At 47.6% G+C, this 23,188-nt stretch overlaps 7 protein-coding genes across 7 annotated transcripts; 4 read left to right on the top strand and 3 right to left on the bottom strand.

Annotated features, from left to right (window-relative positions):
- Window positions 1-470: 470 nt before the first annotated feature.
- BGW36DRAFT_290763 (cytochrome P450) lies at window positions 471-2,059 on the top strand (the record flags this gene model as incomplete). Its single annotated transcript, XM_046210783.1, has 2 exons — window positions 471-1,575; window positions 1,635-2,059. The coding sequence occupies 2 exons, from the start codon at window positions 471-473 to the stop codon at window positions 2,057-2,059; spliced, it is 1,530 nt and encodes a 509-aa protein (XP_046075358.1).
- A 1,057-nt stretch (window positions 2,060-3,116) lies between these two features.
- BGW36DRAFT_336322 (putative GARP complex component) lies at window positions 3,117-7,159 on the bottom strand. Its single transcript, XM_046212964.1, has 3 exons — window positions 6,756-7,159; window positions 3,798-6,675; window positions 3,117-3,742 (listed from the first exon to the last, which is right to left on the bottom strand). The coding sequence occupies exons 1-3, from the start codon at window positions 6,979-6,981 to the stop codon at window positions 3,496-3,498; spliced, it is 3,351 nt and encodes a 1,116-aa protein (XP_046075357.1). The 5' UTR covers window positions 6,982-7,159; the 3' UTR covers window positions 3,117-3,495.
- A 773-nt stretch (window positions 7,160-7,932) lies between these two features.
- On the bottom strand, window positions 7,933-10,659 carry BGW36DRAFT_458778 (putative DNA replication licensing factor Mcm5). Its single transcript, XM_046222023.1, has 4 exons — window positions 10,413-10,659; window positions 10,226-10,352; window positions 8,771-10,173; window positions 7,933-8,716 (listed from the first exon to the last, which is right to left on the bottom strand). Exons 1-4 carry the CDS (start codon window positions 10,547-10,549, stop codon window positions 8,224-8,226), a joined length of 2,160 nt encoding a protein of 719 aa, XP_046075356.1. The 5' UTR covers window positions 10,550-10,659; the 3' UTR covers window positions 7,933-8,223.
- A 633-nt stretch (window positions 10,660-11,292) lies between these two features.
- BGW36DRAFT_356125 (Ribokinase-like protein) lies at window positions 11,293-12,441 on the top strand (the record flags this gene model as incomplete). Its single annotated transcript, XM_046213729.1, has 1 exon — window positions 11,293-12,441. One exon carries the CDS (start codon window positions 11,293-11,295, stop codon window positions 12,439-12,441), a length of 1,149 nt encoding a protein of 382 aa, XP_046075355.1.
- Window positions 12,442-14,633: 2,192 nt separating this feature from the next.
- On the top strand, window positions 14,634-15,654 carry BGW36DRAFT_356124 (uncharacterized protein; the record flags this gene model as incomplete). Its single annotated transcript, XM_046213728.1, has 2 exons — window positions 14,634-14,745; window positions 14,801-15,654. The coding sequence occupies 2 exons, from the start codon at window positions 14,634-14,636 to the stop codon at window positions 15,652-15,654; spliced, it is 966 nt and encodes a 321-aa protein (XP_046075354.1).
- Window positions 15,655-16,329: 675 nt separating this feature from the next.
- On the bottom strand, window positions 16,330-18,399 carry BGW36DRAFT_289474 (RNA polymerase III transcription factor IIIC subunit-domain-containing protein; the record flags this gene model as incomplete). Its single annotated transcript, XM_046210669.1, has 3 exons — window positions 16,330-17,744; window positions 17,802-18,141; window positions 18,253-18,399. 3 exons carry the CDS (start codon window positions 18,397-18,399, stop codon window positions 16,330-16,332), a joined length of 1,902 nt encoding a protein of 633 aa, XP_046075353.1.
- Window positions 18,400-19,901: 1,502 nt separating this feature from the next.
- On the top strand, window positions 19,902-22,307 carry BGW36DRAFT_290170 (phosphatase 2A regulatory B subunit-domain-containing protein; the record flags this gene model as incomplete). The annotated part of the gene is made up of 7 exons (XM_046210741.1): window positions 19,902-19,925; window positions 20,058-20,423; window positions 20,487-21,086; window positions 21,152-21,505; window positions 21,561-21,731; window positions 21,791-21,918; window positions 21,968-22,307. The coding sequence occupies 7 exons, from the start codon at window positions 19,902-19,904 to the stop codon at window positions 22,305-22,307; spliced, it is 1,983 nt and encodes a 660-aa protein (XP_046075352.1).
- Window positions 22,308-23,188: the final 881 nt, after the last annotated feature.

Genomic DNA, 23,188 nt, shown 5'->3' with positions numbered 1-23,188 from the left:
TTTGTGCAATACGAAAATTAAATTTATGGTTCTTAAGAAGTCCATGATCGGTGGAGAGAGAATAATAAGGACATGAGAAAGTCGTCGTATAGCGTTTAGAGATATTAGACAGAAATGATGTCGGGTTCAGAAGCCTAGTAACTAAGTTATGCAATATTGATGTGCAAACTGTTGCACCATTAATACTATTATTAATTTTGTCAGGCCATTTAAGGCCCAGTTAACGACGTCAGCTACTGGAAGGCTGCTACACATATGTGATCTCGGAACTAACTAAGTAATTAATTGCAGCAATAATTGCGACAACCCCCTCATTAATGGATGTAAACTAATTATTGCAGCCTGCACGAGTCCCGACTGCCGAGTGCCACCCAACACTTCATATGTTAAGGAACCCCGCGGGGTGCCCTAATGTCCTGGTGTTGGTTGCAACCTGCTTAACTTCTCATGGTATTGTTCATGAATTCGCCATGCAGGTGTATTGGGACCTTCATTCCACACGGTTTCTCGTGCTGGCCGCCGCTGTATTAGTTATCTCATTCATTTTTACCAGAATTCACCGTTTCCTCAAACACCGTCAGTTCGCACGTCTCCACGGCTGTGAGCCAGTTACATACTGCAACTATGAGCCTTTCCTAGGGCTTGATAGGCTCTATCATTTTATTCGTAACCGCTGGGACCACAATTACCTTGAGACCAGTTGCAAATTTCAACGTCATTTCAATTATACCTTTGGATTGAAAGAGCTGTTAAATAATATCATTTTGACGACAGAGCCCGAGAATATCAAAACCATCCTATCGATTAACTTTAAGCATTATGGTATCGGGCACCGTCTCGAAGTATTTGAACCTCTACTAGGAAGAGGCATCTTCGACACCGATGGCGACCAATGGGCCATATCCCGTGCCCTCATCCGGCCCAACTTTACCCGCGACCAAGTAGCAGACTTGACATCATTCGAGGACTTGATTCAAGACTTCTTCGCATTGATTCCGCGGGATGGGCAGACTATGGTGGACCTGCAGCCACTCTTTTTCCGCTACACTATGGATTCCGCGACTGAATTTCTGTTTGGACAGTCTGTCGGTAGCCTGCGGATGAACGAGTCGGACCTCGGATTCTCACAAGCATTCAACTATTCGCTGCAGTCCATCATGGTGAGGGGTTCTCTAGGGCCTTTTAATCGATTTTACCGCGACCGAAAGGCTGAGGAATGCAATCGTATCTGCCGAGAGTTCGCGCAGCAGTTCGTCGAGGAGGCGATCCATACAGTTCGATCTGAAAAGGATGTAGATAGTAAAGACCCCGAGAGGAAGCGCCAGAAATATATCTTCTCGCATGAACTGGCACGACGCACATCTGAGAAGCGCCGCATTACGGACGAGCTCATGAATGTGCTACTGGCCGGCCGTGATACCACAGCCAGCATGCTAAGTAATTTGTTTTTCATGTTAGCCAAACACCCAGCTGTTTGGGCCAAGTTACGCAAAGAAGTGACTAGCTTGGAAGGCCGGTTGCCCACGTATGAAGAGCTGCGCGGCCTAAAATATCTCAAGTGCTGTATGAATGAATGTAAGGACACTGACTATCCTCATCTTTTGATACTTCATCATCGCTAATTGTCTCGCCAGCGCTGCGTCTGCATCCAGTAGTGCCACTGAATGATCGCGAGGCGCTACAAGATACCGTTCTACCGGTTGGAGGAGGCAAGGACCACCTCTCGCCGGTCTTCATCCCCAAGGGCACCATAGTCGGTTACAATGTATATGCCATGCACCGACGGACAGACTTCTACGGACCCGACGCAGAAGAATTCCGTCCAGAGCGCTGGGAGGACGGGCGACTGCAGCCGCGCTGGGAGTATCTGCCTTTCAATGGGGGGCCACGTATCTGTGTAGGCCAGCAATATGCCTTGACTGAAGTTGGATATGTCACTACCCGAATGGCGCAAGAATTTGAGACTTTGGAGAGTTGTGATCCTGGGCCGTGGGAAGAATCACTGACTTTGACGTTATGCTCCCGCAATGGGACCAAAGTATGTGTCCGTCCGGCCTGAACAGGGTGTTGTCGTGGAATTCAAATATGACACTCTTTAATACTTTGTGTCTTCTCCCTTGATCGTATAATTTTATACTGTGTGTAGGCGTAAATGTACACTCGTCAGGGTCGAGGTTGTTCTACAGGTATATCTGTATCTGTGGTGTTATATATTGATGCGGTTTCCATGGATTCAATGTTCTGTAGTATACATTACGTGTGGAATGGATTGGAAACAAGTGCGACCCATCTGGCATTCGACAATAACCGCGATATCGAAACCATCGTCATATTCATACATATGACGATCAATTAACACGGAGAGGTGTATTTCTGTAGTATATTCTATTGGTCGGCGGTGGGCAGAATAGCGGGCCACCCAATCGGAGCTACCCAAAATTCCGGCCAATTTTTATACGCTTAACAACGACGCATTCTCATCACCAAGTCCCCATTCGGAAACGCAACAACTCTAGTCTGGTCAAGAACATATAACAGTTCCTCGATAGTCTAGTGATAAGTTACAGTCTTAATACTGTTACGTATCATACGAAACTAAATTAACTCCAGGTGATGATTTCCGCTTGTCATTAGTATTACATAAACAATAGCAAGCGCGGGAGACCAGGGTTATCCCGTCAGGGAAGTTTCCTTTTTTTTTTTGGCTTTTCTAATTTTTTCTTCTTGTTGTCAACTAATTACTGGATTGTAAGGAAAAGGAAGTAATAATCCCTTGCTTCAATATATTCGTATTCCATATTAATGGCGTTTTAAGAAAGTTCTTAAATCTTGAAAGGAGAAGGGAAGGAAGATCGATCTCAATACAATATGACTTCGTTACATTTCGAACGACTTGGTGGATTGGGGAAAGTAACCGTGGTCCCAACACCTTGGGGGAGAAGAAGGGGTTGGGAGCATAAGCACAAGCATTGCATTGGCACTAGAAGTATACGCAATGAGCATTTATCGAATAGCCTATGGGTTCGGAATTTCATCTCATGTTTTAGGTAGTTGTCGGAATTATACATGATCTGAAGATACATGTGAATATCATCGTGCTCGCAGCACAGCAATTGGGCGTTGCGAAATGCGATGCAGATAAGTATTACGAGACACCAATTAAACTAGTGATAATTCAGCGTACGGAAACTACCAGGATTCCACGCTGCATATCAACAAATAGATATACCGATCAGTGCTCACGACTCTAAATGTCTAGAAATGATTACATATATGCATGAAAAAGGTTAGAGAGCTCAACGCCAAAGCCCTAGTATATAGGAAAGTAGAATAGAAGAAAAGAATAATGAAATACTGTCATAACAGTGGTGATGTAGAAATAAATATAGATTATCAGAAGAGGAAACTCCTGTACAATGCCGAGGCCGAAGAACAGGGAGAAAAGGCGGATTCATAACTGGTAAAGAAAGTCGGAGAATATGTACATAGCTTCATTCATGACTCGGAGCCCTTCTCCGGCTCCTTTTCTGAGACGACGGTATCCTTCTCTGGTACTGGAGGTGATTTAGGTGGCGGGGAGGCGTTTGGCTGCTCAGCAGCAGCAGCAGTAGTGTTTGTATTACCGTTCTTCTCGGGTATTATGGTTTTCGCGTTGACAACTTGAACGAGAATGTCACCAAGGTCACCAGAGCCTTCAATCTTGCTGACTCGTGATTTAAGGTATTCCACATCGGAAAGCATCCTAAAGATAATTAGTTTAATTCTTCACAGAGAGTATGTGGTAGGGTAAAGCTTACCGTTGTCTTCCGGATTCGGTCTTGACTGCAGCATCCTGGAAAGCCTTGGTCCATTGCTCCTTGTAACTGCTGAAGACCGGACCCATAATCATCATCACAGTCGCGTCTGGGAAATGACGGGCCAGTACACGATGCAAAGTCGCAGTTTCTTTCGTCAATGTCTCCATATAAGTGCTTACAGCCTGTGGATTCTTCTCTGCATCCCAGTCCACCTTTTTCATTGCAACAACGTGACTTGTGGAACGAGAGCTCATGATGTCTACAAGCTTTTCATGAATACCGTTCTGGTGCTCCTGACAGAGTCGCTTGACTTTGTCAAACTCGGCCATCAATTGACTTGACGGTGATTGTCTTCGAATAAACTCTCGTACGTATGGAATAAGTGCCACAATGAAGCTCAGTGCTTGCGAAGAAAGTGCTAAATGCTTTGTGGTGATGTTCTTCAGACCAGCGCTGCGAGTAGCTCCCGCGCCAAGAATTAGCTGTGAAGAACGTGAGTTGAAGAGCTTTAAACATTCCACCAAATTTGACCCAATCTCTTGCGTCATACTGGGAATATTCGCTGTCAGATGTTCAAATTCTTCGATGCTTCTCATGATCGTAGCTGCTGATTCTGGAAGTATGTACCGTTGTTCGTCGAAATTAGCTGTTCGTACTTTCTCCTTGCCTGATCCATTCATAGCACTTGTACCATTTTTAGCGATAGGTTCTGCTGAAGATTCTTCTTGCTGTTGCCAAATCTTCGAAGCTCGCGACCACGTTTCAACCTCCCCTGTACTCGCACGAAGAATCTTATCCAAAACCGCGTTTTCAGCATCGCCAAAGTCTTTAGCGTCCCACCTGTCTGAATCCATGACTTCAACAATCTTGTGACGTTGGCCGTCGCTGAATCTGACAATAAAATCCCGAATCTGGTTATCGACAACAGTCTTCAGTGATGTGCCACTTCGTCCAGATATAGCCTCACATTCATCAGAAAACAATCTATTTAGATAAAAGTACCGCAGAAAATCTTCCACAGGTAAGTGTGATGTCTGCTCTGATCGTACTTTGAGGACTTTGACAATTTGTGACTGCACAATATCCACGGATTGGCCTAACAGGCTCGACATATCTAAAACTTGAAGAATCTCCTCCTGAGCTGCGGCAACATCTGCCGCCCTTCCTTGTGACCGCAATACTTCATCCAGTCCCCTTGGGTCTGGGCTGCGCGGTGGCGATCGGCCAAGGGAGGGACTCGACTGACTTCCAAGTCCGCTGGTTATGTCTAAAAGCACCTTCACTTGCACGCTGAGCCTTCTGAGCGATTCGCTCACATTGGTATATATTTCCTTGAGCATTTCATAGGCATCTCCCGCGTCCATTGCTCGCAAGTTCCGCGCCAAGATTGAGGATTTCTCCTGTGAACTTAGCTGCCTCCCGCCGTGAGTAGAGGCAGACATCACGGATTCGTTGTCATCGTCACTTGAACTGGGAAGGCTTTTTCGTATGAGACCTTTCATTTCTCGCAGAATAGCTGTTTTGAATGATGTTGCTGCTGGCATGGTATAATGCGATCGCCCAAGTCCCATAAGATGGACATGTAATTTTGATCGAAGTTCAGCCCCAAATGTAAGGTAAGCTGGTGAGATTGACGGGGTAGATCTGTGGCCTCCACGGTTTCTCTGGAAAGACACCCCCCAACGCTGTAACGTAATGTTTCCTGGAACATTGTTGATGTGCTGTCTCAAATCTGTCAAAAGATCGTCCAAGAACCTGCTTTCATAGCCCATTCCTATACGCTGTCTTAGTTGCGAAAGCACTTCATCTACGCCTTGTAGTGCATGGAGGCCTCGGAGATCGACCGGCGCTCTTGGTTCAGATTCATATTTTCCACCAGATCTCGCTGCTTGTTCACCCGCAAGTAACCGCTCGACCTCATCCAAGCCACCAATAGCTTCCTCGATGTTTCCCTTTTCCACCAGCTGCTCACATTCGGTCACAGCCTCAACTACTTCGTGTAACTGAGTCATGGCATCGGCTAATTTTCTCACATTTTCCCTTCGTTGGCGCAAATTTACTACTTTCAGTCCACCCATGGCCATTTCCTTATCAATTTTGTTGAGATCTGTTCGCAGAGTTTGTATTCTTTTGACAGAATCTGCAGCTTCTGCATGCAACTCACGCAAGGACCCGAGTGCGGTAAAAAATGACTTGGAAGCGGTCGAAATCGACGAAATGAGGTGAATCTCCACGGTATCCATATACCAAGAAAGCTTCTCCTGAAGAATCGCATTCGTCGCAAGAACTTTTCGTCCGGTGGGCGGCTCCAAAGCGGCTCCATTGGCAGCATTATCCTGGCTTGGAGGTTTTGAAGGTTGACGCACAACCTCTGACCTCTCAGAGACAACATCAAAAGTTCGAGGGTTCTCAAGATGAAAATCTTCCTCAAAGTAGACATTTGGTATCGTCGATAACGGTGTTACCGCCTGCGGACCCTTGCCGTAAGATGAACGCCTCCTCCCTCTCATGTCAAACGGGGAATGAGCGCGAGAGCTTGCAGACATACCAGAGACCCGCCGCTCGAAGGGTGGAGGTTTTCGGCCATCGATATCCTCAAGCAGGGGCTGCGGCGGGTTTGGAGATAGAGCCTTGTTACTCCTGACTAATGGAGACTCATTTTCCTCGCTTCCCTCTTTCGCGCGCTGAAACGATTCGTATAAGGATCCCACCTGTTCAAGATATGGCTGAAATGCCTGAGATTCGACGTCAGGTATGTTTGAGAGTGTCACAGGCGGAATATCCTTTGCGGACGGAGGTTTGTATCCAGTCGCGGGCACTGACGAGTGAGGGACAAGACCGGTGCGGACAATAGGAGGTTGCAACAAAGTCGAAATAGCTATTGGTAGAAAGAAGGCAACAAGTCAGCCCACAAAACCACAAGCTATTCAGTGTAACAAGTAAAGGGCTCTGACTAACCATTCTGTCCGAGTTCCGCTATCGATCCATGATGTCGAGATGAGTCCAGCATACCGCCGATACTGACGATTGAACTGGCAGTCGACGATCTTCGCGGTGGGTAACGCTGCGAGGGAGCGACTCGAGGAGACTCATATTGAGGTTGCTGCCCATACTGCTGAAGCGACGGCGTGGAACTGTATGAGGCCAAGCTGTCGATCGACTTCCGCGGACTCGGAGCACTCATCTCGATCGGGGAGGCCGAAGCCTAGTCGAGGTCATCTACCATGGAACGACTGAGCTGATTGTAATGCACAATGCGATAAAAATCCGTGTATGTCGTAATTAGCAGATATGATGAAACGTAAAACGCCCTTGGCGTAGAATTGGGTGTGAATAACGAGTGTTCATCAAGTGAAGCTATCAGCGACGTACACCAAATGACATTACACCCGATCCGGCAAGGTGTGCCTTGGCCGGCGGTTGTGGTTTTCTGGCCAATCAAATATAGTGTTCATGGCTATAGATGGAGTCACGTGCTAACAATAGTAAAGTCAGAACTACGAACTTCCAAACATAACTGATGCGTCCTCGTTTAGTTTACCATTATGCTTGCGTGGGTGTTTCTCTTAGATGAACACATGGAATTCCTGTTCGACCTTATACATTGCAATGTCAAGATAGAATGGCAGTTGGCAGCTGATTGACGGGAGATACAATAACTTTAATCTCCAGAAGGCACGGGGATTGCTTCTATTGGTGGTGGGTCACTTTTAGACTGCCATGTACTAGGCTCTCTATTACGTTTTTGGTCCTTTTGATTCTATCTTGGACTTCCATCGGTGTTTATCGTCAGCATTATTGAACAGGCAACGATTGGTTGGGATCTGTTATGCCGGAACGAATCCTCTAAAAATAATTTGAAAGTATTTGAATTTCTAACTTGCCAGTTCACAGGGTTTTCCATCTACCGCATCAAACTATACAGGTTCCCGGGGGAAATGTAAGTTGGAGCCTTTCTGATGCGAAGGCAGCGCTGGCCTTTCTTTCGTCGGCAATAATCTATTACCTCGATGGGCGCTTTGCCTTGTTCAATGACACTGATACATAAGATTTAGAGAATGACCGTCTAGGCAATTTTGTAGGGCTAAGATAGCTACAGACTGGCCCAGCTACAGGATTTGTGTAGTGGTCCAGAGTCCAGAGTGCCCTGAGGCAGTGAGTTTGAGGGGTTACACTAATCGTAATTAGGAATCAACATGATCCCTCACATAGCTAGGTATGTGATAGGTAAAAATCTAAATATGAAATTAGGGATGCATCTGGAAGGGAAGATATTTGGTCTCCAAATTGGGTATTAAGAAGATATTCTACCTAGAATGAGAATACAACTAAACTCCATACGCCATCCCGCAGCCATATATGCCTTGAACATCGAGAAGCCCATAAATTATACATCGTCACATCATAGACTACACAAGATGTGTTTCTATACTCCGTTTCGGTAGATTTGCGATCCACCCGAGCGGATGTGAATAGTGTCTCTCCGCTGGAGCACAAGCAGAGCGCGGTTAAGAGCTTGCTCGCTGTATCCACGTCCGTCCACGAACTCACGGCGGAGGTTGGCAAGACTGGTGGACCAGCCGATTGGTAGGCGGCGTTTGAGTTCATCTTCAACCTTGGCAACTTCTTCCATTAGCTCTTTGCTTCCTTGTTTCTCGCCTTGAGTTACTGCATCCATGGTTGATGCAAGGAACAACCGGATAGCTTCGTCAACGTGCGTGGTAGTAGCGATTGGAGACAGAGTGAGCTTAGCAAGAGATTCAGTGATTCGCACGATGGCTTCGAGTTGACGAACGGTAATTGGGATGGATGACCGAGCATTAGCATCGAGCTCAGCACGGTGGACTTGCTTGCGAATGGAGACGAAGTGTGAGGAGAGTTTATCTGCAGCTTCCTCGGACAGTTGAGGGGCGCATCGTCTGCGAAGAACGTTAGATATTGGAAACCATATATCGGTAGAGGTTTAAACTCACGATTTGCAGTAGCTGATATAGCGTTTCATCTTCTCTACAGGAACTTCAGCTTCGGTGTACTCGTCAAGACCCTTGCCGCCCATGTGAATACCCATAACATGTCGCGCTATGCGTTCGTCACGGGTGCGGTCATGATCGTCACGGACAATGAAGATCATGTCGAAACGTGATAGAATGGTGGTCTGGAAATCAATGTTTTCTCCTGGTGACTTCAGATCATCATAACGGCCAAAAGTGGGATTTGCAGCAGCAAGGACGGATGTTCTTGAGTTGAGAATGGTTGTGATACCAGCTTTGGCAATCGAAATAGTCTGTTGCTCCATGGCTTCGTGAATGGCAACTCGGTCTTCGTCTCTCATTTTATCGAACTCGTCAATACAAACAACACCGCCGTCGGCGAGAACCATTGCACCTCCCTCAAGGTAAAATTCGCGAGTGTTGTGGTCCCTTTGGACAGAAGCTGTGAGACCGGCAGCAGATGAGCCCTTTCCGGAAGTGTAGATTGCAATTGGAGACGCTTTTTCGACAAATTTGAGCAGCTGGGACTTGGCAGTACCAGGATCACCTAGCAACAACACGTTGATATCTCCACGTAGCTTAATGCCGTCAGGAAGAATTTTCTTGGAGCCGCCCATCAGCAGACAAACAATAGCCTTCTTGATGTCGAGGTTACCATAAATCGACGGTGCAATGCTTCGAGCTAAAGCGTCATACAAATCGGGCCGACGGCTCATTTCCAGAAATTCTTGCTCCTCTTCTTCAGTGAAGGTGGCTGCTCCCTTGGCTGTATGATCGATGTCGCTACTAATTCCAACGGCACGCAGATATGGGTTGCGAATTGCCACTGCAGCTCCTTTGGCACCGCCCTTGGCTTGGTAGATCGAGAAGATACCCATAACCGTGCAACGCGATCCAGGTACAACTCGATTGGCTAAATACCGATCGGCAGAGATAAGAACATGTCGAGGCAATTCACCTACAGGAACCTGATCCGGAGCTTCCTGTAGCTTGAGAACTTGTTGATCGACGAAGTCGCATTTCTCGTGAGCAATCACGTAAGGATCCAAGGGGCATTTGTCAGACTGATCTTCCTTTGGATCTCGTTTGCGACCGCAAACTCTGGGCAGTGTCAAGCCGGAAAATCCACTGTCAACGGAGATATAATCCACAAAATCACAATTCTTGCAACGGATGCTGATAACTGTGGCTTTCGAGGAGATGGTAGATGCGCCGATCACGATACCCGGTATTCTAACAAGATGGGAAATATTTGTAGCGTTAAGGTCGCGAATAGAGATATGGGAGGCACTTGAATGGAGGAGAAGTTGGTGCGGAGGAAGGGATATTTCTTTTTGAGAAGGGTACACGATGTGTTGGGTACATTGTCTTAGTGCTCCCTCAAACTAGACCATTATCTATCAGTCGCTGCGTAGAATTCTTCTTTTCCAGACTTACCAATGGAATAATGTCACCTGGTTCTGTCGTCAGCTTGTGAGCAAGCTCCTCATTGTATGATATTAAGTGCGCAATGTCCACATCGCAATAGTATTGTTTGATCAGGACATTTTGCCGTAATTGATCTCTAATAAGCTGGTCAGTAAATTCGATTAATTGTCATATGGTGTTTTCTCTTCGGTCATACCTGTAAATGAAAGAATTGTCGAGCTGGAAAGCGAGAATGAATTCTCGAAGCCGAGCCTGGATGGCGACACGAGATTCATCGGCACCATCCTGGCTAGGAGCGAGAACGCTCAAAGTGTAGGGGGTTCGTCTGTCCATGAGAACTTCTGTTTGTGATGAGAAATGACCAAATGCAGAAGAACAAATGCAGAAATGATGGTGAGTCTGGTGGTTTTTTCTTCTGCGATCGTGCGGGGACAAACACTGGCAGATCCTGAGAAGAGTCGGAAACACGAGAACGCGTCGCGTCGCGCGTTAAGTGGTTTCTGTATCACGTGATTCTATACTCAAACAGCGACCATGATTGGTCCTTCATTAGTATTTCTTTATTGACCAGCTATTTGAAAAACCAACCACGCATTTCCCATGCTTCAAGTGCATCAAGGCAACAACCACACCAATTGAGTATATACTAAGCTGATAAGCCAATAACGCTTCAGATTGCCCAAAATTGCACCGTGGATTTGTACATAGTATACTTGTCAAGCTAGGTCCTCGTTATCGCTTAACCCTTTTCGGTTTTGTAAGGAAGTGGAGCTACTTTAGAGCTTTTTGGCTAGCCTGCAGAGAGCGGTGATGTCGGCGGGGTTCTCCGATAATTATTGTATCGCAACTCTGAGAATTGACACATTGCGTGAGACTATCTTTTTATATTATTCATCGTTTAATATATTATTTGACCATTGGTTTGGGTATTCATCTTTATACCGCTCTTTCGAGCCACTGCCTCTCGAACTAGAGTTCTTGAGCAAGAGTGCCAGACCCGCATATTCCTGGCCTGGTTTACCTCGTCGCGGTCCCGATTACGCTTTTGAACTACAGCGAAATTCTATACGGTCACAATGGCTCCTATCATACGAGTAATCGGCTCCCTCAATGCGGATATGGTCTCAGTGACTCCGCGCTTCCCCGAGCCCGGTGAGACAATCACAGCGTCATCTTTCATTACAAGCGCTGGTGGAAAGGGCGGCAATCAAGCCGTCTCATGCGGCCGATTATCTCGTTCAAAGCCATCTTCAACAGCCACGCTGGCTTCAACGACCCCTGTCATTGTCGAGATGGTTGCTGCAGTTGGTGGTCGTGACGGACACTTTCAAGCGTTGCTCCGCCCGACATTAGAAGAATCTGGGTTGGACACGTCGCGAATTCGAATAGTGGAGGATGATTATACTGGTGTTGCTGTGATTATAGTGGATACATCGGCTGGAGGAGAGAATCGGATTCTTTTTTCGCCTGGGGCGAATTACTCAGGCATGCAACCGATCCCTGACGTGATCAAAACAGCGCTGGCAGCACCAACTCCCGATATCATCGTCATGCAGGGAGAGATCCCTATTGACACTGTCATTGGCATCTTGCGGAATGTCAAGGAATTCAAAGAGCAAAATCGACGGGCTGGAAAGAAAGGAATTGAATCTGGGCCGGAGGTGATGTTCAACCCGGCGCCAGCGCCACCAAATGGCCTACCAGAGGACGTTTATGCGACTGTTGACCACTTGATTATGAATGAAACTGAGGCCGAGCTGATGGCTCCTAAAACAGAAGAGTTGCTCCGTCTTGTACCAGAAGCAAAGGGCGAGAGTCTCCGAGAGCAAGTCGCTCGATATTTCCACAAGATTGGCGTTACCTACGTCGTCATTACTCTGGGAGCGAAGGGTGTTTGGTATAGCGCTACTGATGCAGGCAATTCAGGGGCTCCAGATCACGTCACTAGGTTCACCAGCGAGATTCCCGCTACAAAAGTGAGCAAGGTCGTGGACACCACAGCGGCTGGCGATACATTCGTGGGAGGCTATGCAACGCATATCGCACGGTGGAGGGAGCAACGTCGAGTCCAGGGCAAGGCCGCCAACGATTTGGACACGGCTGAAAAGAAGGAGCGGTATGAGATAGTGATGGATGAAGCAATGAAACGCGCCGGACGAGCATCTGCTCGTTGTGTGGAGAGAGAAGGGGCAATGGACAGCATTCCGTGGGAAGATGAAATTTGAAGGGGCGTCAGAGAAGCAGATATAAAAAAAGGGAAAATAATGAATTGGCACTTGCAAGTTAACTGGTTCATTCTGCACATGTGAGATTAGTCTTTGTCAAGTATTGGCATTCAGCATCACTGCGTCGAGTGTACTCCGTTTCAGACGGATATTTCCTCCAGTCAAAGCATGTACGACTACGTTGGCGGCGCTATGATGACCAGTAGACATGAAACGACTGTCTACTGTTTGTCTGTCACTGACATCATTCTAGTGAGATGATAGCGAAAGAGGATAGAAAGACATGGCATAACGCGGTCACAGACCGAGATGGTGCATTCTCAATGAGCAGAGTCGATCAATCTACGTATTGAAGTATGCAAGCCGGCGAAATTAACTTTGTAGCCCATCTCGAACATTAAATCATCGATCACGTCTTGTGGCGATAGTCGAGTCTTGCCGGGTGCGTAGTGGGCGCGACTTGAGGTGCAGAGTGCAGGTTGCATGGCTGACTGACGATCGGATTGCGGTCTGTAAACGCTCAATTGATATCCAGTGGTCCATCCGCAGCCGTCCACGCGAAGTCATGTCCCACGACAAGAAGGAAGGGTGAATGGAAGAGCAATGTGAGACCCACAGGATAGTGCTGCATATCGGGAGCACGGAGGGGTGGACTATGATTGTTGGAATTACGGTAGTTAGTATGCAATAGTACTCGTAAAAACAAGGTAAAAGCAGTCAAGAAGCGTGTGGTGATGCTGCAGGACCAAGGGGGAACAGCCGAAAGGGGAATAGCAACGCGAGCGGCGCAACTTATTTCATCGCTGTAGGTAGTATTATTGTAATTACCTGCCACGGCTCGGTTGTACATCCAAGTACATCGCCACAGCGATCATGGGCAGAGGTACATGTTCAGTACTCCGCAGCAATGCGCGATGACGCCCTCAAGCGCGTCGCAGCGTTCGCGCTAGAACAGACCGGCCGGCATGTCAGCAAGGCCTGTGTCAGCCTGCGACAGGCTTTTTGCCCCTTTTCGTTAACCCTTCTTCTTTGACTCGATCGGGCTCCACCGAAATGTAGAGCAGAGTATTGACTATTAGTAGTACTGTGATTGTGAAGGTAACGATCTCCTGTCTGTAGGCGTACGATCATGGAAGGATCGAATATCAATGTATGTGAATTCAGCGGCGGAAGGAAGTAGGCTCGCAGCCGAACAGCTCCCTGTAACTAGTCAGTACTGCGGTTCTGTACGGAGCAGGCTGTAATCCAGAATTACAGTTCATTCCAGTCCAAAATGCAACCAGCAAGCAGTGTGGCCCAATTGTCGCCAGTGATGGAGAGAGCGCGCCTTGCTTTGAGCCTTGAGCGCGCACCGCAGCTGCATGGTCCGCCGGCGGCGCCAGCCAAACATGACGCGCCGCCGGGCTCTCGCCCTTTCGCTATTGGCAGCCACGACAGCACTACGCGAGGAATCTCTGCTTCCCAGGTCTGTCATGTAATATGCGGTCGTGTCTGCCTCTCACAGTCCCGTAACGTGCATAACGCAGAAACTAGCCAAGCCGATCGATCACGGACGAGAAACCTCACCACGGTTTGCTCTCTTGCCGCCGCGTCGTGCCTGCCTCATATGAATACGGCGCCCCTCCCCTCCTTCCTCCTGCGCTCCTTCCACCTTCCCTCCTACCTCTCTATCTCTCAATCCTTGTTCTTGTTCTCTCCTTGACTCTCTCATACGCACACACACTCTCCTCTCCTGTCGTACTCCAATACCACCGTGTGCCTCGCAAACAAAGCGCTCGCTGCTCCTCCCACGTTCTTTGACTCGAGCATCTGTTCGTGCGTCGCCAATCACCGCCGCCGTGATCGCTTGCTGGGCGCTCGAGTGGAACAATTGCTTGTCTGTCCGCACCTGAAAAGAAAAGGAAGCGAGAGCAGAGCTCAAGGCTCTGTCAGAATCCTACCTAGCCGCTCAATTGCTATTTAGAAGCCAGAGCGTGTCCTGATACTACTGGGACCACCTAGTTACCTCTCCTGCATATCTTTCGACCAGCCTCACATAGCCAATTTATTTCATACCTCCAGACTCTCCAGAGTATCTAGACGAAGAAAATATTCTTTAGAAGTCTTCTCTACGCAAGGCTCATCTCCTGACAATTCGATTCCTTGGACTACAAGAATTCTGGAGCATAAAACTTGATTTGATATCAGTCGAAATGTCTACCCTCGCATTGTCCCCTCTAGGCGTACAGCCTTTGGCGCCACTGGCTCAGCCCGGTCTTCGAGCCCTGCGCCAAACCAAGATGAGCAAGATAAATAGAATGAATGGTATAGTAGTCTTGCTCTCCTGGTGCTCATGCATTTTGAACTAACCAACGTTCAGCCATACCTCGCTCTACCCCTCTCAAATGTTCGATTGTCTATAACTCAGATGAGGAAAATATGGCCCCCACCTCCAAGCTCGACTCCACGAAGCGTAAGCGTACTGCTGAGGATGATGAACAACTCTACGAGTCCCCCAAGGCTTTGAAGACCGATCATGTCCCTTCGGCCGTCACGCTGGACAGCAAGCGTATTGAGGCTTCAACCCCTCGTAAAATCAAAGTAGCCATTGGAAAACCCGCTGGCCGCTCACCAGTAACCAAGCCCCTCAAAGCTTTTGGTCGTCGTTCACAGCGTGACTCGACCATCAAGCGTCCCTCTTTCGTGCCATCATACCGGCCGAGCACAAGCAAACTACAACCCAAGCGTCAGCCCACCCAACCTGCTGGCTGGGCCTTTGATATCCATGTTGATACCCCCGAAGAGGAGGCTACCAACACCATGCAGCACTTTGCGGGTCGTCTTGACATCAGCGATGACGAGGTCGCCGCCAAGGTTGACGACCGCGGCAAAGAAAACATTCCTCCTCATGAGCTTGGCATTGTGATGCCATCTACTCCTCAGCCATCTGTCTCTACTTCTCATGAGCGCAAAAATATGATGGCGCTTTCACGCTCCCCACTAGGTGAATTGAAAGCATCTGACTACTTCCCTAAGGATTTGAAAGATGTTTTCCACACCGCTATTCTCGATGAAGAACCTGTGAAATCTATTTCCAAGATCCCAAGTTCTACGACTGTGTCAAACTCCTTAGAATTCACTGAACCAGAAATTACCAGCTCTGACTTTGCCAATACCAAAGCTGAAATTGCTCTTGCGGTTGGGCTCTGCAGCGTTACCGAAACCCCTCTTTAGGAGTAGCGAAAATATCACTCTGATAGTTGTGGTGATAGGCTTGCAGCTCACATGGCATTGATAATAGCATGGTGTTTTGTCCTTCTATCTGTTTTCAGCAACGGCGCTCAGGTGGTGGCTGTTTTGAATTTTTAATACCCTTGACGAGCATGTTTTATGATTTCATGGTTTTCCATTCCAGCCTCTATCCTATGATGCTGGACAGTGGATTTGATTCGGATGTACTGAATTTCGGAGTTTGGTTGGGTTGCATCGGTGTTATAAACCTGTTCTTTGCCTGCGTTGTTTTATCGTCTTATATGTTCTGCCAGCTACTGTGCCATTTGACAATGTTGCTTGTATTGCTTACGCCTGTATAAGGGATCGGCTTTCTGTTTCTGCTTTCTGACGTTCTTGCTTTCTCGTGAGTACATATTGATTTCTCAAACAGGTTATGGCTCGCGATTATTTTCTAGTTTGTACGATAAATCAATTCAGCAATGAAATATTGAACTTTTTGATCTCTACAACATACCCTGATTAACGCAGGCGGTCCTATCCCTACTAAATCCAAAAATAGCTTATTTATGAAACGATAGTAGCTTTGAAAAGATTGTCTACATCTATTTTTCACATCAGCCTTGTTCAGCCTTGATCGCCTTTTCCCATCGTATGTATCCACAGCTTGCTACCAACTCAACCTCTTATACGTACGCGCTTCTGCTTGCCTTTGCCCTTTCGAGATTGCTGTCTCTTGCCCATTCCCGCACCTGGCCTTTCCACATCCACACCTTCACTTTCATTATCCTCATCATCGTCGAAGTTGCCATTCTCCTCCTGTTCGTCATCATCATCATCATCATCATCATCTTGCTCTTCGTCTCCCTTCTCTACATCCCTCTCCTCCTCTTCCTCTTCCTCCTCCTCCTCGGAAACCTCTTCTTCCTCCATCGCCCGTCTAGCAGCTTCTCTCTCTTCCTCGTCCTCTTCCCTCGTTCTCTTAAGAGACTTGGCGCCGCCCATTTTCCCCATAGTCACGGTATGTCTCCAATTCGCGGACCCCTTGATCGTCATTCGCACTTCAGTCGCCATCGCCATTTCCTTCGCCGTAGCGGTTTCGGGATTGAGATAGAATTCCTCCAATCCTTCATCACGCACATAATCTGGGAAACTCAGTATACACTCGTACTCTGAATCACCAGGCTCCCGGTGCTGCTGAGTCAACGCATTGATTTTCTGGCGTATGATAGTCCTAGCTTTGGCAAGTGTGCCGTTGCCAAACCACCCGTCGCTCAGCGGATCGCATTCCTTGCGGAGGAAATCCGGCGCAGGGTTGGCCGGGTAAAAGATATTTTTGATAATGGGATCGACGATATCGCACAGCATCCAGATCTTACCATCGAGTGGTAATGGTGCTTTGCCCGTCCAGAGGTGGCTATCCGGCATTTCGTCTTTGGTTACTGTTGGGATAGTCGAGATGTCAAGACCACTGAAATCGCGCGACTCGACAGTATCGCGCACGCCGCTGTGGCGTTTTGCAGCGCTCCCGCCGCCGTCACGAGCGACGTCTGGCTGGCGGGCTTGGACGCGGAAGACGAAGGTCTGATATTTACGGAATTCAACGTCGGTGCGCGGGTCATGGCCTAGTTTCACGATGGCATCTCGCCAGGGCCCCGAGCGGAAGGTGTATCCCACGTAGCCAATTGCATAGCGGAGAGAGGATCGGTGTTCGGGGGCTTTCAGGTGGTTGCGTAGTGCGCGACGAGTCCAGGCGAGTCGCTCAGAGAATAGCGCTTCGACGGCGGCTATGGTGGCCCGGAGGTCCGGGTCGAGAGAGGACACTGGGGCGAGTTCTTCGCGCGGTTTGGAAGGAACCTCGGGAATGTCGTACGGTACAAGATGGGCGAGGACCTTGTTTGGGGTTTGCGTGTTGATGGAGCTGATGTTGCCAGCGGTGTCATGCCACATCTTGACTGTTGGGTTCTGGCGGTAGGTGTATTGGAAAGGGATATGCGTTTTACTAAAGGCTGGTGGTGGGATGAGATCGATGTTTTTAGTCTCTCCTTTTTTAGGTCTATGTAGAGAGAGATCAAATTGCTTCATTTTCTCGACTGTATACGTTTGGTCAATCGAAATCTATATGAAATATCACTTGGAAACAAACTCACATTTGTTGGATAAAATCGATTCTCTGAATCTCTGCGTAAAAGGGCTGGCTGTGGTCGAGAACACGAAATCGGGAATACTCCGATAATTATGTGTTCTCTCAACCGCACCAACAGCTTCGACAGAGTACTTGGAGGCATTATCTCTCAGACTCTGCCGCCTGAATGTACAACTCTGTCGTTCTCTTTCAATCTCTTCAGGCGTAGGTTTGCTGTCAGCAAAAGGCTCATCACTACCTCTCTTCCGCTTGCGCCCCGTCCACTTTGGGACAGTGATTTTGAGCAGGACGTTGTTGGTTTGCCGGTTGATTGATTCAATCGGCCTTGCCATCGGGTCTTCAGGCTGGAGAAAGAGCTGTGCCCTAGATGTTGGCTTAGAAGGGTCTAATATCTGTGAGATTGTCAGATAATGTAGAACCAAAAGATTAAAGATACACTGTAAATATACACTTACCTTGGCTAGTCCGGCTTCACCTTGTAACGTTCTGATTGCTCTGTCGACATTTTTGACGATGCCTGGGTGCTCGACAGCAACGATCCGACGCTGTGGCACCTCGTACCAGGGTGCATAACGAGGGGGGATGTTGGTCTCCCCGGCCATGATTCAGCCACTCACTAGTGTCGATGTCAATTTCGGCTTGTTTCGACTGGTGGGCTCAGTTCTCAATTCGATTGTGGCGAATTGGAACTACGTTGACGCTGGGCTAGAGTCAAATTGGTGTTGTTTGCGGGTTGTATAAAATATGCATCGATGCCGCTCAAACAACAGCCCTTTTTCCTGCTTCCATCCTCAATCAGATGGTTGAAGTATTGCTACCGGCCCGTTCCGGATTTTCGATCTGATCGATTGTGCAGTTTTCATAGAATGGTTATGGTATTCACCAGGCAATCGCACTTGATAAACCGAGAAGGTCATGTGATTTAACGACCCACTAATCCGGGATGTTGACGAATCAGATTGTTTGCAGCCTAGAATCTACTGAATATTTCTTGTGATTAATTCGACCACGCATTTATTGGAATAATGATCATCTAAAGAACAGCATTAAACAGACATGTTTAATATAGATCGTCTATCATGAGTTGACTACAATCATGGCGACATCAATGGCAAACTGTGAACTATAGACTGGCTGCAGGAGTATATCCAGAACATAACCAGAACAACATTAAATTCAATGAGGTGAGAGACGCGAAAGCAACAGTAATACCAATTGATATAGATGCGTATTTATTTATTACCGTGTACATAAATCGTCGAATTACAATGAAATCTGTCGCGCTGGATTCAGGACGGCGCCGCCCTCGCCTCTGCTGCGTGAAACAGTTACCCCAATCCCTTTTCTGCCATCAACACAAAAACAAACACCCATTTCCATCATGATTGCTGTCTTTTAAAACTTGATCATCAACGCTGTGCTGCGCCCTTTCCCGAGCCTATCATTATTCTTCAGCGCATCTGATCGCCAAATCATCAGTCGACGACGAATCCACAGCGCAGCTAATCAACTAATTAGCTATCGTCGGGGCCGTCCCCCGCTCCTCACCTGCTAAGCGACGCTGGGACTACCAACCTCCACCGCCGCCCAGACTCCAGCCTGAGAGACTGACTGACTGCAGAGAGACCACGGAGAACCAGGAACGGTGAACAGACTTTACGACAGACAAGCTTATTTCCTGGTCACTTTGTCGCCTCCCCCCGTCCACCACCATCTGGCCTCCAGGTACGTTCGCTTGCTTCAATCATTTAATCCCCCCGAACAACAGTTCCTGGCGACAACCCCATGTTCATCCCTTAAAGCGTGTCGCAAAGATGCTACTGTGATTCCCACTATTTTCATCTGCATTGCGAAGCCTGCCCTCTTTAACCGCCCCCCCCCAAATGGTCCTCTTCCTATTGTCACGCGTCTTTTCCAGCACCGGGCTCCTAATTGTTGTCTGCAGGTAGGACTCCGGGCAGCCGTGGTCTTCGATTGTGTGTCTGCCATTACCCGTTCCACCCCTCCTCCGTTTCCCCCATATCTCGGTTCAGAGTCGGCGAGACGTCGGGGCACAAGACAAAGAATATCACGGCACGAGAGAGAAGATAGTTCTACTGGCAAAATGAAAGGATTTCGGCAGAGAGTGGTGAGTGCCGGTCTTCGCCGCATTGATTGCTGTGAATCAACAGTTGGTGTTGCTGGAGCTCTCAGTCTTGCGGACTGGCTGCGCCAATAACTCGACTGGCAATGTGTCCCGGATAAACGCTAACTGTCTCAGCACGAGCAGCTCTCGCGGGCAAAGGACTCCAATAAGTCATCAAAGAAACGAGATTCCAATAACTCAAATGCCTCGTTGAGCCCTGCCCACAATGCCCAATCGTCCAGCCCGAATCACGTCACGCCTACCTCGTCAACAACGTCGGTGAATGATACCCGGAGTACCAAGTCAGATAACCTATCCCCAGCTGCCGCCAATTCAGCCGCCGTTCAACAGAATGTACAGGCTGGTCAAACTGGCGCAGGACAACAATTTGTACCTACGGCGCAGACCATGGCGGGCCAAGCAGGGAATATCCCCGGCACACCGACTAGGCAAGGCCAGCAACCCATTACCCCGAGCGTTGTGATCAGTCCGAGCGTGCCTGTAAGTTCTACAACCGATGGGAATGCTCTTTATTCGTATTGTTTCTAATCTGCATGGGTATAGCACGTTCCTCCTCCCGGCGCCGCCGAAACCATGCCTGGCGACCTGGCACCTCCGAAAAAATCACATGCCTTCGATAGGCTCCATTCGACACCAAAGGACCTGTCGGAGGGTATCAGGACTCCAAAACGACAACATTCATCACGATTTGATATATCCGACCAGCGCCAGCGCGAATTGGAGAAACTCCCAGGATTCCACGAAGTCCCACCAAACCGTCGTCAGGACTTGTTCATGCAGAAAATTGATCAATGCAATATTATATTCGATTTCAATGATCCTACTGCAGACATGAAGTCAAAAGAAATCAAAAGGCTAGCACTTCATGAACTTCTTGACTACGTTGCAAATAATCGCTCAGTTATCACTGAACCAATGTACCCTCGCGTGGTCGATATGTTTGCTAAGAATCTTTTCCGCCCTATCCCACCACCTGTCACGCCGCAAGGAGAAGCCTTTGATCCTGAAGAGGACGAGCCCGTCTTGGAAGTGGCCTGGCCCCATATCCAGGTGGTTTACGAGTTTTTCCTGCGCTTTATTGAGAGTCAGGATTTCAACACCAATATTGCAAAGCAGTATATTGATCACCACTTTGTCCTTCAGGTGAGAAGAATTGCGTTGATGATGCTTTGTGGAATCCTGGTTGACGAACTGACAATGATATGTAGTTACTCGAACTGTTTGATTCCGAAGACCCCAGAGAGCGCGATTTTCTGAAAACAACACTACATCGTATATATGGAAAATTCTTGAATCTGCGATCCTATATCCGACGCTCCATAAACAACGTTTTCTTCCAATTCACGTATGAGACTGAGCGGTTCAATGGTATTGCGGAGTTGCTAGAAATTTTAGGGTCTATTATCAACGGATTTGCCCTTCCGTTGAAAGAAGAGCACAAGCTTTTCTTGACCCGAGTGCTTATTCCGCTCCATAAACCTAAGGGCTTAAGCATGTACCATCCGCAATTGGCCTATTGCATTGTTCAATTTTTGGAGAAAGACTCGGCACTCACTGAAGATGTTTGTCTACACCAACTCGAAATATTTTTCTGGCTATACTAACTGTTAGTCAAAGGTTGTGCTAGGACTTCTTCGCTACTGGCCAAAAGTGAATAGTACAAAAGAGGTGATGTTTTTGAACGAAGTAGAAGATATCTTCGAGGTCATGGATCCGGCAGAATTTGCGAAAGTTCAAGAGTCCCTTTTCACCCAGCTGGCAAAATCAGTTGCCAGTCCTCATTTCCAGGTTTGTCTTTTTATTCACATTTAGCCTAAAAATATTTGTTGTGCTAATTCTACTTGAAGGTCGCGGAACGAGCCTTGTATTTCTGGAACAATGAATACTTCTGCAACTTGGTCAGCGACAATGTTGAGACCATTTTGCCTATAATGTTTGCCCCATTGTATGAAAACTCGAAGGGCCATTGGAATAAGTATGTTTCATGATCAATAGCTACCCTCAGTATTGCTAATTCTGCTTAGGACAATCCATAGTATGGTGTATAACGCTATGAAATTGTTCATGGATATCAACCCGCAGCTGTTTGACGACTGTATGCAAGAGTATAAAGACCATCAAAACGGCGCAGATGAGAGGGAAAAGTCCCGTCGTCGACGATGGGATTTGGTGGCAGAACAAGCCGAGAAACAGAAGAATGGGTCGCCGCCCATCCAGCAGCCTTCGTTAATCAGTTCGAACTCTGGCAAAGCGGAAGAAATCGACCCGATCACACAAGATAGCCAGAAGCGAATGAACGCTCTTAAGCTTGATGAAACGACTACACCAAAGGAGAGGAGCTCGAATACGGTTAGTCACACCTGACCTTTGTTGCTCAGCACAGCATATGTTGCCTTCCTGACTTGTCACTTCCTGTGAATGCTAAGATACCGTTCTTTGATGTTTGAATAGTCATTATGATTCTAACTGTGAACGTCCGTTTGTTCCAGAGACGGCGACGAGGCTCCATTGAAGGTAGACGACGTAGTGGCAGTGGCAGTGGTGTTCGGATGCGGCGAAGCTCTCTCGGTGGCTCCTCTGGCTCTCCAGCCGCCTTTCTGTTGGCACGGAGCAATTCAACCAAATAATTCCATAACGAGTATTGCTCTGATATTGTTACAGCGGCTGCGTGGAACTTGTTATTAGATACGACCTGTTCGTTTTCTTTTTTCCTATTTTAGGTTTCTTATGATCACAGGAGTCACTCCTATTTTGTTACCCGGTCACACTTTTTCGTGTACATGGTTTTATGACACACACACACACACACACAACTTTGCTTCTGCTATCACAACTGCGAAGCTCATGGACACAGCGATCTACTGGAGCGCGTATTCCGACTTGGACTTTCTTCAGATAATGTTCGGGCGTGGGAAAACGGGATAAATGGCGTTTTTTATGTCCAATGTAGTACATAGATACTTACACGCAATGGACGCACCTCTGTTCTTTTGTTCTTTTTCTCTCTCTTCGTTTGACGGTTTTTGCATATTAATTTCAGATTTGTATTTTCGGGGGACTGTTGAATCTAGCAATGCAGTTGACAAGCTTCTGTGGTGAAATATAGGCAAAGTAGCAAATTGATTGGGTAAACGTTTGGGTATAAAGCTAGCCAATCATGATACCAGAGTTGACATTTCGATGTTATCAAGGCCAACAACATTGAAAGGTCAAAGCTACACTGTCCATTCTATTCTCTGTTTGAC

This window comes from Talaromyces proteolyticus (genome assembly GCF_021365285.1).
Source record: "Talaromyces proteolyticus strain PMI_201 chromosome Unknown BGW36scaffold_3, whole genome shotgun sequence".
NCBI lineage: Eukaryota > Fungi > Ascomycota > Eurotiomycetes > Eurotiales > Trichocomaceae > Talaromyces > Talaromyces proteolyticus.
This window is presented reverse-complemented; position numbering and strand designations above follow the sequence as displayed.

Coding starts and splice junctions, on each gene's coding strand:
- BGW36DRAFT_458778 (XM_046222023.1), bottom strand. CDS start 10,549: ATGGACAGACGAACCCCCTACACTTTGAGCGTTCTCGCTCCTAGCCAG. Junction 10,353..10,412: donor GACAATTCTTTCATTTACAG/GTATGACCGAAG, acceptor CCAGCTTATTAG/AGATCAATTACGGCAAAATG. Junction 10,174..10,225: donor CAGGTGACATTATTCCATTG/GTAAGTCTGGAA, acceptor ATAATGGTCTAG/TTTGAGGGAGCACTAAGACA.
- BGW36DRAFT_336322 (XM_046212964.1), bottom strand. CDS start 6,981: ATGAGTGCTCCGAGTCCGCGGAAGTCGATCGACAGCTTGGCCTCATAC. Junction 6,676..6,755: donor AGCGGAACTCGGACAGAATG/GTTAGTCAGAGC, acceptor TTCTACCAATAG/CTATTTCGACTTTGTTGCAA. Junction 3,743..3,797: donor ACCGAATCCGGAAGACAACG/GTAAGCTTTACC, acceptor AATTATCTTTAG/GATGCTTTCCGATGTGGAAT.